Source organism: Bos grunniens, chromosome 7 (genome assembly GCF_055505025.1).
Source record: "Bos grunniens cultivar Pamir isolate PY7600 chromosome 7, Bosgru_T2T1.0, whole genome shotgun sequence".
Classification (NCBI taxonomy): Eukaryota; Metazoa; Chordata; class Mammalia; order Artiodactyla; family Bovidae; genus Bos; species Bos grunniens.
Window position 1 is genome coordinate 14,129,301 of NC_141171.1, and position 19,476 is coordinate 14,148,776.

General features: G+C 39.3%; 1 protein-coding gene and 1 pseudogene across 1 annotated transcript; both read left to right on the forward strand.

The window, feature by feature from the left end:
* The first annotated feature begins 966 nt into the window (after positions 1–966).
* On the forward strand, positions 967–1,854 carry LOC147368526 (olfactory receptor 7E178-like). Its single transcript, XM_086413466.1, has one exon. The coding sequence runs from the start codon at positions 967–969 to the stop codon at positions 1,852–1,854; it is 888 nt and encodes a 295-aa protein (XP_086269592.1).
* Positions 1,855–18,260: 16,406 nt separating this feature from the next.
* LOC147368527 (olfactory receptor 7E178-like) lies at positions 18,261–19,118 on the forward strand (annotated as a pseudogene).
* The last annotated feature ends 358 nt before the right edge of the window (positions 19,119–19,476 follow it).

Here is a 19,476-nt window from a genome sequence, read left to right on the forward strand (position 1 = left end):
TTCCGTGGACTACGTCCATGGGTTCGCAAAGAGTCAAACACTACTGAGCAACTTTCACATTCACGTGTACTAACATCATTTTTGCAGCCCTCAGCAATGTTTCATTATGTACACTTAGGAGACCATACTTCTTGTAGTTTGATTCCAGCAAAACCAATGGTATGAAGTATATACTTAATGACTTTTTAAAAGCCAACTCTCAAATTAATTAATTAATTAAAGGACAACTCTCATTTTTGAGTAAATACTTATTGTTTGAAACAGGAAATTCAGGAAATCAAAACATGATAAGAAATTATGAAGATTACTATGACACAAAAATGTTTTCTGACTGTTAATCTTAAATTTAGAATTCAGATGACACAGTCCTATGTTTCATAGAGTGCTTACAAACATTCTAAATAAAGGAAATTTCTAGACTGTATTTAAATAAAATAAGATTTATATAACTATGCCTCACTTTCTTTCAATTTGAATATTTTTCTTTTTTTTATTGGAGGAAAATTGATTTACAGTGTTGTATTGGTTTCTGCCATACAACAATGGGAATCAGCCATAATTATACATATATTACTTTTTCTTAGAGGTGGCAGTTATCATTCTAGATTTTTTCTAAAGAGAAGACTATTTTTTACTGAGATCATGGATTTAGTATCTCCAACATTCTTGCACCTCTTTTATCCTTCAGTCCAGGACCTACGAAATAACTGTGTATAGAGAGAGGTGGAGAAGGAGAAAGCAATGAAGGAACAGTTCTGAGCAGATAGAATTTGTCACACTGAGATATATTGCTGAAGACCCTGGAGTGAATGATCTTAGAAACGAATTCCTAGAATCCAAAACACAGACACAGTACTGCATGACCATATAATTATTTCCTTTTTTCCACTAATTCTTTTCTTTTTTAAAAGGTGTCCAATCTACATAGAACCACAAAACCTAAGAAATGTATCAGAATTCTTCCTCATGGGTCTTTCAGATGATCCAGAACTTCAGCCTTTCCTCTTTGGACTATTCCTATCCATGTACCTGGTCACCATGCTGGGAAACCTACTCATCATTCTGGCAGTCTCCTCTGACCCCCACCTTCACACCCCCATGTACTTCTTCCTCTCCAACCTATCCTTGGCAGACATAGGTTTCATCTCCACCACAGTCCCCAAGATGATTGTGAACATCCAGTCTCACAGCAGAGTCATCTCCTATGCAGGCTGCCTGACACAGATGTCCATTTTTATCCTCTTTGGAGGGATGGATTGTATGCTTCTGTCTGCGATGGCCTATGACAGGTTTGTGGCCATCTGTCACCCACTGCACTACCAGGTCATCATGAACCCATGCACCTGTGGCAAATTAATTTCAGTGTCTTTTTTTGTTAGCCTTTTGAACTCCCAAGTGCAGAATTTGATTGTGTTACAACTTACCTGCTTCAAGGATGTGAAAATATCTAATTTCTTCTGTGACCCTTCTCAACTGCTCAACTTTACCTGTTCTGACATGCTCAAAAATAACATAGTCATGTATTTTGTTGGTGCCATTTTTGGTTTTATTCCTTTCTCCGGAACCTTTTTCTCTTACTGTAAAATTCTTTCCTCTATTCTGAGAGTTCACTCATCAGGTGGGAAATACAAAGCCTTCTCCACCTGTGGCTCTCACCTGGCAGTTGTTTGCTTATTTTATGGAACAGGTCTTGGTGTGTGCCTCAGTTCAGCCATCTCACAATCTCCCAGGAAGGATGCAGTGGCCTCTGTGGTGTACACTGTGGTCACCCCCATGCTGAACCCCTTCATCTACAGCCTGAGGAACCAAGACATCAAAAGGGCCATGTGGAGGTTTCTCAGAAAAATAATCTAAGCTCAGTCCCTGTGCCACCTATTTGGAGTGTAGGCTGGAAAATGCAGTAAAACTAAGCATGTTGACCTGAAATCCTACCTCTTTCATCTCATCATTTTTGTAGCTCTCATGGCCTTGATGCCTCTCCTTGCTGAACAACTGAGTGTTTCTTCTTTTGGTATTGTTTTAATGGGACTGGGGGAGACTTCTAGGATCCTTTGTCCATTTTAATCATGGCATTATTGTGTAGTTTTCATCTATGGTGATTCTATTGTTCATTATCTGTGGTCCAAGGATCCTGAAAAGATGAATAACTCTTTCTGTATATTTAAATTTCACATCTTTTTTCACAGCTCTGATGTATTTTCCATAAAATTTTCTCAAGTTTGAAGTCTATTTACACAGGCTATATGTGACATCAACCTTGGTTATTATTGAAATCATCAGGAAGTTTAAAAACACTGACACCAGCCCTGAGGAATGAGATGGGGAGGGAGGAGGGAGGGGGGTTCGGGATGGGGAACACATGTACACCCATGGTGGATTCATGTCAATGTATGGCAAAACCAATTCAATATTGTAAAGTAAAATAAATAAGTAAAACTGAGATTAAAAAAAAAAAAAAAAAACACTGACAACTAGGTCTCACAACCAGAGACTGATATTATACTTGAGTGTATCCTGAGGATTTTTAAAAGCACTTAAAAGGCTCCAGTCTGGACAAGGTTTAGAACTTCTGATTTCAGTCATATCTTTGATTCCAGGATGACTTGTGCACCTTGAATCCTAACAGCTCTTGGACAATGATCAGAACTCAAGGTGGGAAGATATGAAGAGCTTACGATGGCAACAGGGAATTTTCCCCTTTCCGAATAATTATTCTTCACATATAGTCTCTCTCTACACCATAGAGTTGGGTGTAAGTGCTGGATATGAAGCTACTGTCTCTGCTCCAAACTCACACTTCTGCACTTGCTTTGGGCTGGGGCTCTTAAAATCACTGCTCTGTTTACCATCTTGTGTTCTTACATTCATTCATGCATGCCCATTGCTCAATTATGTCTGACTCTTTGCAAGCCCATGGACTAGAGAAGGGATAGGCTACCCACTCCAGTATTCTTGGGCTTCCCTTGTGGGTCAGCTGGTAAAGAATCCGCCTGCAATGTGGGAGACCTGGATTTGATCCCTGGGTTGGGAAGATCCCCTGGAGAAGGGAAAGGCTATCCACTCCTGTATTCTGGCCTGGAGAATTCCTTGGAGTCACAAAAAGTTGGACATGACTGAGCAACTTCCACATTCCACTTTCACAGGCTCCTCAGTCCTTAGGATTTTCTAGGCAAGAATACTGGAGTGAGTTGCCATTTCCTTCTCCATGGGATCTTCCCAACCCCGAGTTCAAATCCATACCTCCTGCATCTCCTGCATCGCCAAGAGAATTGCTTACCACTGCACCACCAAGGAAGCCATTTAATTAAGTACCAGTTACCAACAAATGTGTACAAATCAATAGTTTTCTAATATGCCAATGTATACAATTAGAGCAAAAACTTAGAGCTGATGACATATTCAGATAAGCAAATAATAAAACCATGTAAATCTCCATCCTACAAAATGCCAACCAAAGCAAAGACTAAGGAAAAGAAAATAAGTTATCCTTGGTGGTGGCTTAGTCACTAAGTCGTGTTCAACTCTTTTCGACCTCATGGACTGTAGCCTGTGAGGCTCCTCTGTCCATGGAATTTCCCAAGCAAAAATACTGGAGTGGGTTACCATTTACTTCTCCACGGGATCTTTCTGATGCCGGAATCAAATCCCAGTCTCCTGCATTGTAGGCAGATATTTTAACGACTGAGCTACAAAGATCATGAACTCCTTATTGCCAAATTCAGACTTAAATTGAAGAAAGTAGGGAAAACCACTAGACCGTTCAGGTATGACCTAAATCAAGTCCCTTATGATCATACAGTGGAAGTGAGAAGTAGATTTAAGGGACTAGATCTGATAGATAGAGTGCCTGATGAACTATGGACTGAGGTTCATGACATTGAACAGAAGACAGGGATCAAGATCATCCCCATGGAAAAGAAATGCAAAAAAGCAAAATGGCTGTCTGCGGAGGTCTTACAAATAGCTGTGAAAAGAAGAGAAGTGAAAAGCAAAGGAGAAAAGGAAAGATATAAGCATCTGAATGCAGAGTTCCAAAGAATAGCAAGGAGACATAAGAAAGCCTTCCTCAGATATCAATGCAAAGAAATAGAGGAAAACAACAGAATAGGAAAGACTAGAGATCTCTTCAAGAAAACTAGAGATACCAAGGTAACATTTCATGTAAAGATGGGCTTGATAAAGGACAGAAATGGTATGGACCTAACAGAAGAAGAAGATATTAAGAAGAGGTGGCAAGATACACAGAAGAACTGTACAAAAAAGATCTTCACGATCCAGATAATCACGATGGTGTGATCACTCATCTAGAGCCAGACATCCTGGAATGTGAAGTCAAGTGGGCCTTAGAAAGCATCACTACAAACAAAGCTAGTGGAGGTGATGGAATTTCAGTTGAGCTATTTCAAATCCTGAAAGATGATACTGTGAAAGTGCTGCACTCAATATGCCAGCAAATTTGGGAAACTCAGCAGTGGCCACAGGACTGGAAAAGGTCAGCTTTCATTCCAGTCCCAAAGAATGCTCAAACTACTGCACAATTGCACTCATCTCACATGCTGGTAAAGTAATGCTCAGATTTCCCAGCACCACTTGTTAAAGTGATTGTCTTTAATCCATTGTATATTCTTGCCTCCTTTGTCAAATATAAGGTGTCCATATGTGCGTGGATTTATCTCTGGGCTTTCTATTTTATTCCATTGATCTATATTTCTGTCTTTGTGCCAGTACCATACTGTCTTGATAACTGTGGCTTTGTAGTAGAGCCTGAAGTCAGGTAGGTTGATTCCTCCAGTTCCATTCTTCTTTCTCAAGATCACTTTGGCTATTCGAGGTTTTTTGTTTTTCCATACAAATTGTGAAATTATTTGTTCTAGCTCTGTGAAGAATACTGTTGGTAGCTTGATAGGGATTGCGTTGAATCTATAAATTGCTTTGGGTAGTATACTCATTTTCACTATATTGATTCTTCCAATCCATGAACATGGTATATTTCTCCATCTATTAGTGTCCTCTTTGATTTCTTTCACCAGTGTTTTATAGTTTTCTATATATAGGTCTTTAGTTTCTTTAGGTAGATATATTCCTAAGTGTTTTATTCTTTTTGTTGCAATGGTGAATGGAATTGTTTCCTTAATTTCTCTCTCTGTTTTCTCATTATTAGTGTATAGGAATGCAAGGCATTTCTGTGTGTTGATTTTATATCCTGCAACTTTACTATATTCATTGATTAGCTCTAGTAATTTTCTGGTGGAGTCTTTAGGATTTTCTGTGTAGAGGATCATGTCATCTGCAAACAGTGAGAGTTTTACTTCTTTTTTTCCAATTTGGATTCCTTTTATTTCTTTTTCTGCTCTGATTGCTGTGGCCAAAACTTCCAAAACTATGTTGAATAGTAGCGGTGAGAGAGGGCACCCTTGTCTTGTTCCTGACTTTAGGGGGAATGCTTTCAATTTTTCACCATTGAGGATAATGTTTGCTGTGGGTTTGTCATATATAGCTTTTATTATGTTGAGGTATGTTCCTTCTATTCCTGCTTTCTGGAGAGTTTTTATCATAAATGGATGTTGAATTTTGTCAAAGGCTTTCTCTTCATCTATTGAGATAATCATATGGTTTTTATTTTTCAATTTGTTAATGTGGTGTATTACATTGATTGATTTGTGGACATTGAAGAATCCTTGCATCCCTGGGATAAAGCCCACTTGATCATGGTGTATGATCTTTTTAATGTGTTGTTGGATTCTGATTGCTAGGATTTTGTTAAGGATTTTTGCATCTATGTTCATCAGTGATATTGGCCTGTAGTTTTCTTTTTTTGTGGGATCTTTGTCAGGTTTTGGTATTAGGGTGATGGTGGCCTCATAGAATGAGTTTGGAAGTTTACCTTCCTCTGCAATTTTCTGGAAGAGTTTGAGCAGGATAGGTGTCAGCTCTTCTCTAAATTTTTGGTAGAATTCAGCTGTGAAGCCGTCTGGACTGGGGCTTTTGTTTGCTGGAAGATTTTTGATTACAGTTTCAATTTCCATGCTTGTGATGGGTCTGTTAAGATTTTCTATTTCTTCCTGGTCGAGTTTTGGAAAGTTGTACTTTTCTAAGAATTTGTCCATTTCTTCCATGTTGTCCATTTTATTGGCACAACCACGTGTAAAAGAATGAAACTAGACCACTTTCTAACACCATACACAAAAATAAACTCAAAATGGATTAAAGATCTAAACGTAAGACCAGAAACTATAAAACTCCTAGAGGAGAACATAGGCAAAACACTCTCTAACATACATCACAGCAGGATCCTCTATGACCCACCTCCCAGAATATTGGAAATAAAAGCAAAAATAAACAAATGGGACAAACTAATTAGCCTTAAAAGCTTCTGCACATCAAAGGAAACTATAAGCAAGGTGAAAAGACAGCCTTCAGAATGGGAGAAAATAATAGCAAATGAAGCAACTGACAAACAACTAATCTCAAAAATATACAAGCAACTCCTACAGCTCAACTCCAGAAAAATAAATGACCCAATCAAAAAATGGGCCAAAGAACTAAATAGACATTTCTCCAAAGAAGACATACAGATGGTTAACAAACACATGAAAAGATGCTCAACATCACTCATTATCAGAGAAATGCAAATCAAAACCACTATGAGGTACCATTTCACACCAGTCAGAATGGCTGCGATCCAAAAGTCTACAAATAATAAATGCTGGAGAGGGTGTGGAGAAAAGGGAACCCTCTTACACTGTTGGTGGGAATGCAAACTAGTACAGCCACTATGGAGAACAGTGTGGAGATTCCTTAAAAAACTGGAAATAGAACTGCCTTATGATCCAGCAATCCCACTGCTGGGCATACACACAGAGGAAACCAGAATTGAAAGAGACACGTGTACCCCAATGTTCATCGCAGCACTGTTTATAATAGCCAGGACATGGAAGCAACCTAGATGTCCATCAGCAGATGAATGGATAAGAAAGCTGTGGTACATATACACAATGGAGTATTACTCAGCCATTAAAAAGAATACATTTGAATCAGTTCTAATGAGGTGGATGAAACTGGAGCCTATTATACAGAGTGAAGTAAGCCAGAAGGAAAAACATAAATACCGTATACTAACGCATATATATGGAATTTAGAAAGATGGTAACAATAATCTGGTGTACGAGACAGCAAAAGAGACACTGATGTATAGAACAGTCTTATGGACTCTGTGGGAGAGGGAGAGGGTGGGAAGATTTGGGACAGTGACATTGAAACATGTAGAATATCATGTAAGAAACGAGTTGCCAGTCCATGTTCGATGCGCGATACTGGATGCTTGGGGCTGGTGCGCTGGGACGACCCAGAGGGATGGTGTGGGGAGGGAGGAGGGAGGAGGGTTCAGGATGGGGAACACATGTATACCTGTGGCGGATTCATTTTGATATTTGGCAAAACTAATACAATTATGTAAAGTTTAAAAATAAAATAAAATTTAAAAAAAATAATAATAAAGTAATGCTCAAAATTCTCCAAGCCAGGCTTCAGCAATAAATGAACTGTGAACTTCCAGATGTTCAAGCTGGTTTCAGAAAAGTCAGAGGAACCAGAGATCAAATTGCCAACATCCACTGCATCATCGAAAAAGCAAGGCAGTTCCAGAAAAACATCTATTTTTGCTTTATTGATTATGACAAAGCTTTTGACTGTGTGGATGCCAATAAACTGTGAACAATTCTGAAAAAGATAGGAATATCAGACCACCTGACCTGCCTCTTGAGAAACCTATATGCAGGTCAGGAACAACAGTTCGAACTGGACATGGAACAACAGACTGGTTCCAGATAGGAAAAGGAGTATGTCAAGGTTGTATATTGTTACCCTGCTTATTTAACTTCTATGCAGAGTACATCATGAGAAACGCTGGGCTGGAGGAAGCACAAGCTGGAATCAAGATTTCTGGGAGAAATATCAATAACCTCAGATATGCAGATGACACCACCCTTATGGTGGAAAGTGAAAAGGAACTAAAGAGCCTCTTGATGAAAGTGAAAATGGAGAGTGAAAAAGTTGGCTTAAAGCTCAACATTCAGAAAACGAAGATCATGGCATCCGGTCCCATCACTTCATGGGAAATAGATGGGGAAAGAGTAGAAACAGTGTCAGACTTTATGTTTTGGGGGCTCCAAAATCACTGCAGATGGTGATTGCAGCCATGAGATTAAAAGACGCTTACTCCTTGGAAGGAAAGTTATGACCAACCTAGATAGCATATTCAAAAGCAGAGACATTACTTTGCCAACAAAAGTCCATCTAGTCAAGGCTATGGTTTTTCCAGTGGTCATGTACGGATGTGAGAGGTGGGCTGTGAAGAAAGCTGAGCACCAAAGAATTGTTGCTTTTGAACTGTGGTGTTGGAGAAGACTCTTGAGAGTCCCTTAGACTGCAAGGAGATTCAACCAGTCCATTCTAAAGTAGATCAGTCCTGGGTGTTCTTTGGAAGGAATGATGCTAAAGCTGAAACTCCAGTACTTTGGCCACCTCATGCAAAGAGTTGACTCATTGGAAAAGACTCTGATGCTGGGAGGGATTGGGGGCAAGAGGAGAAGGGGACGACAGAGGATGAGATGGCTGGATGGCATCACTGACTTGATGGACGTGAGTTTGAGTGAACTCCGGTAGTTGGTGATGGACAGGGAGGCCTGGCTTACTGCAATTCACGGGGCCGCAGAGTTGGACATGACTGAGCGACTGAACTGAACTGAACTGAGCTACAAAGAAAGTTCCCAGTTATACTTAGAGACAAATAATAACTGAGAAAATGGGAACGGTATTACATCCTTGGTGTAGACCTAATGCTGCATGTATTTCACATGAAATACAATGGATTTACAGATATCAAAATTTCATGTTAAAGTGGTTAAAAAAACAAAAACCTGAAATTTATGATAAAATCCTGCTAATTGGAAGGAAGAAGTAAAAGTGGACCTCCACCTGAGGAGAGAGGATCCCAGACCCTCCTAAGGATATTCACTTTTCTTTTTTTTTCCCCTTTTCCACTAATATTAAAAAGGAGATTGGGACAACATGGACCAACTGGCTAATTATACCCTTTGTGCATTAAGCCCTAGGTCATATCAATGTAAATAATTGGCTGGTGCCATCTACACATTAGTTTGCCAGTTCTAAGTGTGTGGATCTATACCTGTGTCTCCTCCATTTGGAAGCACCTGCATTGGACGTTCCCCACCTGAGTCTGTCTTCCTGCCCATCCTGAGAAGGGACCCTGAGAGTTCATCACACATCAGGCAGGAGAGGGGTCATGAGTCTATGCTCCTTGGTCATGCTCCAGCAGAGATGCAGCCCAGCCCAGTAAATGTTGAGGGGGAGACAGTGATTGAAGGAGGAACCACTGGGAGCAATATTTTCTGTTCAGGAGGAACAAACATGACAATAGAGATGGAAAGTTGAGAGGGCACTGATATACAAGATTTTGGATCAGAGCCCTATGAAGTTTAAGTTCTTGGTTCTGATTAGGTTGTGAGAACTCTCATTCAGAGGTCTAATTCTACCCTCCTTGGTTCTGAGTCTGGCTGGCATTTCTCCAACTATAGCAGCACATGGGTCTCTAAACTTCACGTAAGCAGTTCTAATGATCCTGAAAGCAGTGATGAGGATGATAAGGAAGATAACATTAACCATAATATCATGTACTGTTGCTGAGGTCATCCCCAGAGCCAGGCACTGAGGTCTGTGTTTTATGTATGTTGTTTGATTTCATCTGCATAACCCCTCCAAATTATAAGTACAGACACATTATTAATACTTTTTTTAGCTGCGCTGGGTCTTCATTGCTGCACACAGACTTTCTCTAGTTGCAGAAAGAGGGGGCTACTCTCTAGTTGCAGTGCTCTGGCTTCTCATTGCTGTGGCTTCTCTTGTGGAGAATGGGCTCAAGGAGCATGGACTCAGTAGTTGTGGCAGATGGGCTTACTTGTCCCAGGGCATGTGGGATCCTGGGACAGGAATCAAACCCATGTCCCCTGCATTGGCAGGTGGATTCTTAACCACTGAACCACCAGAGAAGCCCTCATTAGCATTTTAAGAAAAGGAAAGGCTCACAGCATTTTCTGTAACTTTTAACAGGTCATGAGTTAGAAAGGGTTGAAGCCAGATTTGAAGCCAGTGAATCTGGGCAGATTTCCTCCAGACAAAGGGCACCTAGACAGTGCCCCCTGCAAACCCAGAGTGACATGACTGGGCAGTCCTGGAAGAGACTTCCTGCTTACCACACCCTTCCCTTTGGAGTTTTCCAGAGGACACAAAGGCTGCACTTGCTGCATCACTCATAGGAAGGAGGGGTGGGTGAGATCACCAGCAAACTCACTGATAGAAGGAACCCAGACACTTCAAGGCAGATTTATCTGCTTATCCTGCTCCTGGATTATAACTGTTCACTTCCTCATCCACATTTATAATCCACCTACTCAATCACAAAAGGAAATATAAAGTCAGAGTCTTGTTGTTCATCTTTACTCAGAAAATAAAAACATCAGTAAATATACCTCAGACATATCTCTGATTAGACCTTGGTACCTTTGTCTTCCCTGGTGACTCAGACTGTAAAGAATCTGCCTTCAATGGAGGAGACCTGGGTTCAATCCCTGGGTTGGGAAGATCCCCTAGAGAAGGAAATGGCAAGTCATTCCTCTTTCCTTGCCTGGAGAATTTCATGGACAGAGGCTACAGTTGGACATGACTGAGACTAACCTTTTCACATTTTCATCTTTGCTTAAACCTTTCAGAAAGTCTGGAAACAACAAAATTAGTGTGTGGGACTCAGAGACTGACAATTTGTTTTTGAATCCTGTGTGCTCCCCTTATTCTTAGCATATTATGGGGCAATTTCATAGTATCTCTGAGATATCTGAGTATCATAGTATCTCTGAGTATCTCTAAGGGTTGTCAAATGTGTTGATTCCTTATTGATACAACACCACTGAAGTAAGACTAAACAAATAATGGATGCCTTCTATGCAATAACTATGTGAAATGACTGAGGCTCATTTATTTCTGATTCCCCAGACCCTATACTTTGTTGTTACAGAGGAAGCACCAAGAATTTAAAAAAAAAATAAATATTGAACAAATTCTTTCATTTTTAATAGAAAAAAAAGTTAAGCAATATGACTTCCACACCGTAGACTTGTTCCTGAAAGGTAGGGTCTGGCTGCTCACTGCTCAAAAGCCAATAAACAGGCCAGATTGATGGAAAGGAAAATTTGCTTTACTTCAGATATAGGCAACTGGTGGGTGGTAGCAGAAGGAGAAGGGGACGACAGAGGATGAGATGGCTGGATGGCATCACTGACTCGATGAACGTGAGTCTGGGTGAACTCTGGGAGTTGGTGATGGACAGGGAGGCCTGGCGTGCTGCGATTCATGGGGTCGCAAAGAGTAGGACACGACTGAGCGACTGAACTGAACTGAACTGACATCTATCCAAAGGCTGACTCCCCCTCACTGACAGTCAGTAGGGAAGAGTTTTATAGACTGAGGGAGGGGGCTACATGTGGAAATAGTACAGTCAGCTCTGACAGTCATCTTCAAATTGGTCACTGATGGTCTGACCAGCATCATCATAGTTGTTTTAGGTACAGTTAATCTTCATTTTCAGAGTCAGTTTGTTTTCATTTCTTTGAGGCCAGTTCTCGGAACTGTGGCAGCATATGTCACGGCTACAGTCTGATCCATGTAGTTAACTTCTCCACCTGGTGAGGGTTTCAGTAAGACAGTTCACAGAATAAGGCTCAGAATATCATCTATAGCCCTCGAGGAGGAACTAAAGGTCCTTGACTATACTTAATGAATATTATTATTATTTGGTCTCCTTTGACTGTTTTCCTTGTTTTTGCATGTTCTCGTTTCTCTGATTACACTTATTCTTTGACTAAAGTTTTTCCACAGACAAAAGGCAGGCAGAAGATATGGAGGGAAGGACCACAGGGTCCTGCTGTGTTTCATCCTTTTCAGAATGTCCCATAGGACCAGAGACAAGATAAAATAGTGCTTGTTTGTGTCTAGGTCATGGACTTTCAATGAGACCTATTATCTTCCATTTAATAGCATCTGCAGGATTCAATGATTGAAAAAGCATTGCAGAAATTTTCATAAATATGGAGAAAAAAGAGTCAGGAAAGAAGGACATGGTACATCTAATTGCATGAACTGAGACACATTTTATATTTCATTTCATTCCATGCTGTGATGCTCTGAGACAGGAAAGGCTTTGATCTCTTTGCCATATAAACCAGAAAACATCATTAAATCTGGTATTGCATTTCGTTACTAAACACATTATCTTAACAATGCTTTAAATTCTTTATTAAATGACCAAATATGTATAAGTTCCAAATGTGTCTTGACTGTGACATAATTGCAGAAGTGGATGTTAGACTCTTTTTTTTCCAGAAAGGAACAGAAGCACAGAGAGGTGGAAGCACACTCCACATACAGGGGGTAAAAGACAAAAGGATTAAAACCCTGATCTAGGTTTTAGGGAAGATCCAGGACTAAAACTGTGACAAATCCACCTATTGTCAGTCCCCTCCATCGTAGCTCATAAGCATTTCTTTTCTAACCTGCTCTATTGGTCCAGGATGTGAAATGAAGGTAGGAGAACTGATTCAGTCTCTTTTGGTTTAGTGAGTCTACCTGTGAATTATGGGAATGAGGCAGTAATTTACATGAACTATATTGACATTAACATGGTAGATTATTGAGTTTTCTATGAATAGTCATGTTTTGCAGTCCAGCATTGAAATCTAAGGTTGAAAATATTATGTATAAAAGATGAAAATGCTATGAGCCCATATTAAGTAATTGTCACCAGGTACTTAGTTTATAGAAAATGATTTTTGTATTGCAACAAATACAGAAAGTTAACATTAGCAGAAGATATTAAGAAGAGATGGCAAGAATACACAAAAGAACTGTACAAAAAAGATCTTCACCACCAAGATAATCACGATGGTGTGATCACTCACCTAGAGCCAGACATCCTGGAATGTGAAGTCAAGTGGGCCTTAGAAAGCATCACTACGAACAAAGCTAGTGGAGTGATGGAATTCCAGTTGAGCTATTCCAAATACTGAAAGATGATGCTGTGAAAGTGTTGCACTCACTATGCCAGCAAATTTGGGAAACTCAGCAGTGGCCACAGGACTGGAAAAGGTCAGTTTTCATTCCAATCCCAAAGAAAGGCAATGCCAAAGAATGCTCAAACTACCACACAATTGCACTCATCTCACACGCTAGTAAAGTAATGCTCAAAATTCTCCAAGCCAGGATTCAGCAATATGTGAACCGTGAACTTCCTGATGTTCAAGCTGGTTTTAGAAAAGGAAGAGGAACCAGAGATCAAATTGCCAACATCCGCTGGATCATGGAAAAAGCAAGAGAGTTCCAGAAAAACATCTATTTCTGCTTTATTGACTATGCCAAAGCCTTTGACTGTGTGGATCACAATAAACTGTGGAAAATTCTGAAAGAGATGGAAATACCAGACCACCTGATCTGTCTCTTGAGAAATTTGTATGCAGGTCAGGAAGCAACAGTTAGAACTGGACATGGAACAACAGACTGGTTCCAAATAGGAAAAGGAGTACGTCAAGGCTGTATATTGTCACCCTGTTTATTTAACTTATATGCAGAGTACATCATGAGAAACGCTGGACTGGAAGAAGCACAAGCTGGAATCAAGATTGACGGGAGAAACATCAATAACCTCAGATATGCAGATGACACCACCCTTATGGCAGAAAGTGAAGAGGAACTAAAAAGCCTCTTGATGAAAGTGAAAGTGGAGAGTGAAAAAGTTGGCTTAAAGCTCAACATTCAGAAAACAAAGATCATGGCATCCGGTCCCATCACTTCATGGGAAATAGATGGGGAAACAGTGGAAACAGTGTCAGACTTTATTTTTCTGGGCTCCAAAATCACTGCAGATGGTGACTGCAGCCATGAAATTAAAAGACGCCTACTCCTTGGAAGGAAAGTTATGACCAACCTAGATAGCATATTCAAAAGCAGAGACATTACTTTGCCAAAAAAGGTCCGTCTAGTCAAGGCTATGGTTTTTCCAGTGGTCATGTATGGATGTGGGAGTTGGACTGTGAAGAAGGCTGAGCACCAAAGAATTGATGCTTTTGAACTGTGGTGTTGGAGAAGACTCTTGAGAGTCTCTTGGACTGCAAGGAGATCCAACCAGTCTATTCTGAAGGAGATCAGCCCTGGGGTTTCTTTGGAAGGAATGATGCTAAAGCTGAAACTCCAGTACTTTGGCCACCTCATGTGAAGAGTTGACTCATTTGAAAAGACTCTGATGCTGCGAGGGATTGGGGGCAAGAGGAGAAGGGGACGACAGAGGATGAGATGGCTGGATGGCATCACTGACTCGATGGACGTGAGTCTCAGTGAACTCAAGGAGTTGGTGATGGACAGGGAGGCCTGGCGTGCTGCGATTCATGGGGTCCCAAAGAGTCGGACACGACTGAGCGACTGATCTGATCTGATCTGATCTGAACATTAGTAAACCTGATTATATACCAATTGTTAGAAATTGAATAACTAATCACCACTCACATAATATATACAAGTTCTCATCATACAATACAAAGAAAGATACAAGAATTTTTGTAGGATTATTTGAGAATGTGTGTATGTGTTAAGTCATTTCATGCATGTCTCTTTTCAACTCCATGGACTATAACATGCCAGGCTCCTCTGTTCATGGGATTCTCCAGGCAAGAATACTGAAGTGGATTACCATGCCTTCTCCAGGTTATTTGAGAATAAACTAATATAAGTAATATGACAAATATGATATATATAATGTAAATTAAATATTTATTTAATATATAAATTCAATATATCAAATTATATATTAATGCATTTTAAATGAATGCAAAACATATATTTTAAATTTTTAAAATTTAAATCAATACATATAAACATAATTTTATGCAATAAAGAAAATATTGTATATCCTTACATGATAATGTGCATCAGGTAAATGTTTGAAGTAGTTTTATGTATTTCACAAGGAGACTTAACCTCAAAGTTGTGGTAAACAAGAGCATCTTAGAGGCAATAAGGGTAGTATTCTGTTTAAGAAAGATTTTAAGAAGCTAGTTATGGATACATAAATGAAATTGACATTATTGAAACACTGACAAGGAAATAATACTCATCAACTTCATGACACTGGTTCCTTTTGGGGATGTGTATGCAGAGGAATGAGATGGAGCTGAAATTCCAAGAAAAGTTAAACCATATCATTAATATTTCAAATCTTTATCAACTGTGAGATTGAAGCATATATTAATTAATGTTTATATTTTAAAAATAAGTAGTGGGTATTGATGAGAATAATAATAAGTAATATTCATGGAGCTTTATCTAAGTTGGGCAATATTTTAAGGCAGTGTTTATCAAGTCCAGCTTCACATTAGGGTGACCAAAAAGCACACATGTAGAGATACTGAAATTCGTTCTAGATGAAGCTAGGGTTGTTGTGTATTTTAAAATAAGCACATGCAAATCATCAATCAAATGGACACAGAAGTATAAGATTGCAATTCCTTTATTAGGAAGCACTGATATGAAATTCTGTTAACTAGATTTAGAGGGGGCTTCCCCGTTGGCTCAGTGGTAAAGAACCCACCTGCCAGTGCAGGAGATGTGAGAGACAAGAGACTTGGGTTCAATCCCTGGGTCAGGAAGATCCCTGGAGGAGGATATGGCAACCCACTCCAGTCTTCTTGCCTGGAGAATCACTTGGACAGAGGAGCCTGGGGGGCTACAGTCCATAGGGTCACAAAGAGTCAGACATGACTGAAGCAACTTAGCAGGCATGCATACATGCAAAGGTCTGCATTCTCACCTGTAGGAATTTTCCTTATGCTAAGCTCTTCAATGTAAATAAGAGGTTATGATCAGGAAAACAAGACTACCAGGTATATGAAAATGTGCTCAACATTGCTAATATCAGGAAAAGTTGGTCAAAATCTACATTAAATATGGCCTCATATCTGTTAGGATGGCTACTATTTAAAAACAACAACAATAACCCGGTGTACGAGACAGCAAAAGAGACACTGATGTATAGAACAGTCTTATGGACTCTGTGGGAGAGGGAGAGGGTGGGAAGATTTGGGAGAATGACATTGAAACATGTAAAATATCATGTAAGAAACGAGTTGCCAGTCCAGGTTCGATGCACGATACTGGATGCTTGGGGCTAGTGCACTGGGACGACCCAGAGGGATGGTATGGGGAGGGAGGAGGGAGGAGGGTTCAGGATGGGGAGCACATGTATACCTGTGGCGGATTCATTTTGATATTTGGCAAAACTAATACAATTATGTAAAGTTTAAAAATAAAATAAAATTAAAACAAACAAAAAAGTGTCGGTGAGGGTGTAGAGGGAAAAAAACCCTTGTACCTGGTTGATGGGAAAAAACATTTGTACAGCTATTACAGAAAACAGAAAGGAGGTTTCTTTAAAAATTAAAAAAAGGAGCAAACTGAAGTAGAACTACCTTAGGATCCAGCACCCCACGTCATGGTAGTTGCCAAAGAAATGAAGTCAGAACCTCGAAGAGATATCTCTACTCCCCTGTCATTGTGATATTATTTGAAATAGTGAAAGTATGAAAACGTGTCTGTTGACAGATGAGCAGGTAGAAAAATATGGTGTGTATATAAAGACAATAGACTATTACTCAGCCATACAAAGAAGGAAATCTTGCCATTTGTGACAACATGGATGGATCTGGAGAATATTATGCTTATTAAAATATATACACCAGACACAGACAGTCAAATCCACTATGATCTCACTTAGGTGTAGAAGAAAATTAAACTTTTAGGACCATAGATTAGAACTGTACTTGTGAGGACTGGTGGTGAGGAAAGTGGGAAATGTTAGTAAAAGGGTACAAACTTTCAGTTATAAATTGAATAAATTCTGGGATCTAATAAATAGCCTGGTTACTATAGCTAATAATTCTGGTTGTGTTCATGAAATCTGCTAAGAGAGATTTGCTTAACTGGTACTACACACACACACAAATAGAAAATATGTGAGCTTCCAGATACATTACTTAACTTGACTGTGGTAATTATTCTCCATGTGTATGTGTATTAAATCATCATTTTGTACATCTTTTAAAGACTTTCAAGTGGCGCAACCCAAATATGCAGTTTTGTCAATAATTTCAATAAACTGAAAAAAAAAAACAATGAAGCAGTATTTTTCTGCCAGTACAGAACAGAGTCCAAAAATGTAAAGTGGTCTCACACATCAGACATTTAATCGAGATGGTACTGAAAAAAAAAAAAAAGAGAGAGACGGTATTGAAACAAATAACCTGTATAAGATAAAATATTTCAAGTGGGTTTCTTAAACTTCATTATCATGTAATCATTGACAATGCTGTGCACAGGAATACCATCTTTGTAGTCACCAACGCATTAGATCATGTGCAATTAATTAAACATATTGATTGAAATTTGACCTCCTCAAAAGGTATGACGTATATACTAAATGAGTTCTAGAAGATAACCTCTAATATTTGAGTAATCGCTATTTCATGAAGGAAGGAAGACAGAAAATCAAAGATGATAAAACTCTGAATATCAAATAAACTGTGTTCTGATTATGAATATTCATTTTTAAATCAGAATCCAGATAACATAGTCCTGTATTTCATAGATATTTCTAAATATTCTAAATGAAGGAAATGCCTAAAATTGTATTTGAAGAAAATAAGATTTATATGAATGACTTAATTTCTTTATATTTTAATTATTATATATTTTCTTAGAAGGGGAAGGGAATCTCTCATTATATGTTATTTCTAAAGAATAGGCTATATTTAACTAAGATCATAGATATATTAACTCTAATGTTCTTGCTTCCTTTCACTTTTCATGAAGTTTTATAATCTAAGAGTTTATAGACAGACGTGTGTAACACAGAAATCAAGGATGAAAAATTCTAAGCAAATTTGTCACAGTGAGAAACACTGCTGAAGGAACAGCGGTGTATAATCTTAGAAATGAGTTGGTTGAATCCAAAATATAGACATAGTGCTACATGACAGTTTATGTATTTCCTATTTTTCCAGTCCTCTTTTTGTTTCCCAAAGATAGCCAAGCTACATAGAACTGGAAATCTAACCACTGTCTCAAAATTCTTCCTCCTGGGCCTCTCAATGATCCAGAACTTCAGCCTTTCCTTTTTGGACTCTTCCTGTCCATGTACCTGGTCACCGTGCTGGGGAACCTACTCATCATCCTGGCTGTCACCTCTGACCCTCACCTCCACACCCCCATGTACTTCTTCCTCTCCAACCTGTCCTTGGCTAACATTGGTTTCATCTCCAACACTATCCCTAAGATGACTGTGAACATCCAAACTAATAGCAGTGTCACCCTCTATGCAGGCTGCCTGACAACAGATCTCTACTTTTATGTTTTGGGGTACATGGATAGTACTCTTCTTCCTGTGATGGCCTATGACAGGCTTGTGGCCACCTGTCACCCACTGCACTACAGGGTTGTCATGAACCCGCGCCTCTGTTGCTCCTTAGTTTTGGTGTCTGTTTTGGTTAGGCTTTTGGATTCTCAGGTTCACAATCTGATCGTGTTACAACTTACCTGCTTCTAGGACGTAGAAATTTCTAGTTTCTTCTGTGACCCTTCTCTGCTCTGACACACAAAGAGTATAGTCAGGTGTATTATTGGTGCCATCTCTGTTTTTCTCCCTACATCAGGTATCTTTTTTTCTTACTATAAAATTCTTGTCTCTTTTCTGAGGGTGCCCTCATCAGGTGAGATATATAAAGCCTTCTCCACCAGTGGTTCTCACCTGACAGTTGCTTGCTTATTTTAAGGAACAGACCTTGGTGAGTACCTCAGCTCAGCTGTTTAACAATCTCAGGAAGGATGCAGTGGCCTCAGTGGTATAAACTGTGGTCACCCTCATGCTGAATCCCTTCATCTACAGTATAAGGAACAGAGACATCAAAAGGGCCACGTGTAGGTTCCTCAGCAAAACCTTCTCATCTTAAGATCTGGCCACCCATAGAAAAGGTAGCAAAACTAAACCTGGAGATCTGAACATTTTACCTCTCTCATGATGTCATTTTGCAACTCTTTTTTTAAAATTTTATTTTATTTAACTTTACAATATTGTATTGGTTTTGCCATATATCAAAATGAATCTGCCACAGGTATGACCTACATTCCTTTCTTTGTGTTACACCTGAATATTGCTTCTCTTTTATGGTTTAACATGACAGCAGGGAATTTTAGGATCCTTTGTGTATCATAATCACTCTTTGCCTAAATCTCATTCTATCTACAGAGATTCTATGATGTTTCTTTGGTGCTGAAGCAGCTTCAAACAATGATTAATTCCCTTTAGAT

Excerpts from the sequence above, each read along its gene's own strand:
- LOC147368526 (XM_086413466.1), top strand. The coding sequence starts at position 967 with ATGGGTCTTTCAGATGATCCAGAACTTCAGCCTTTCCTCTTTGGACTA.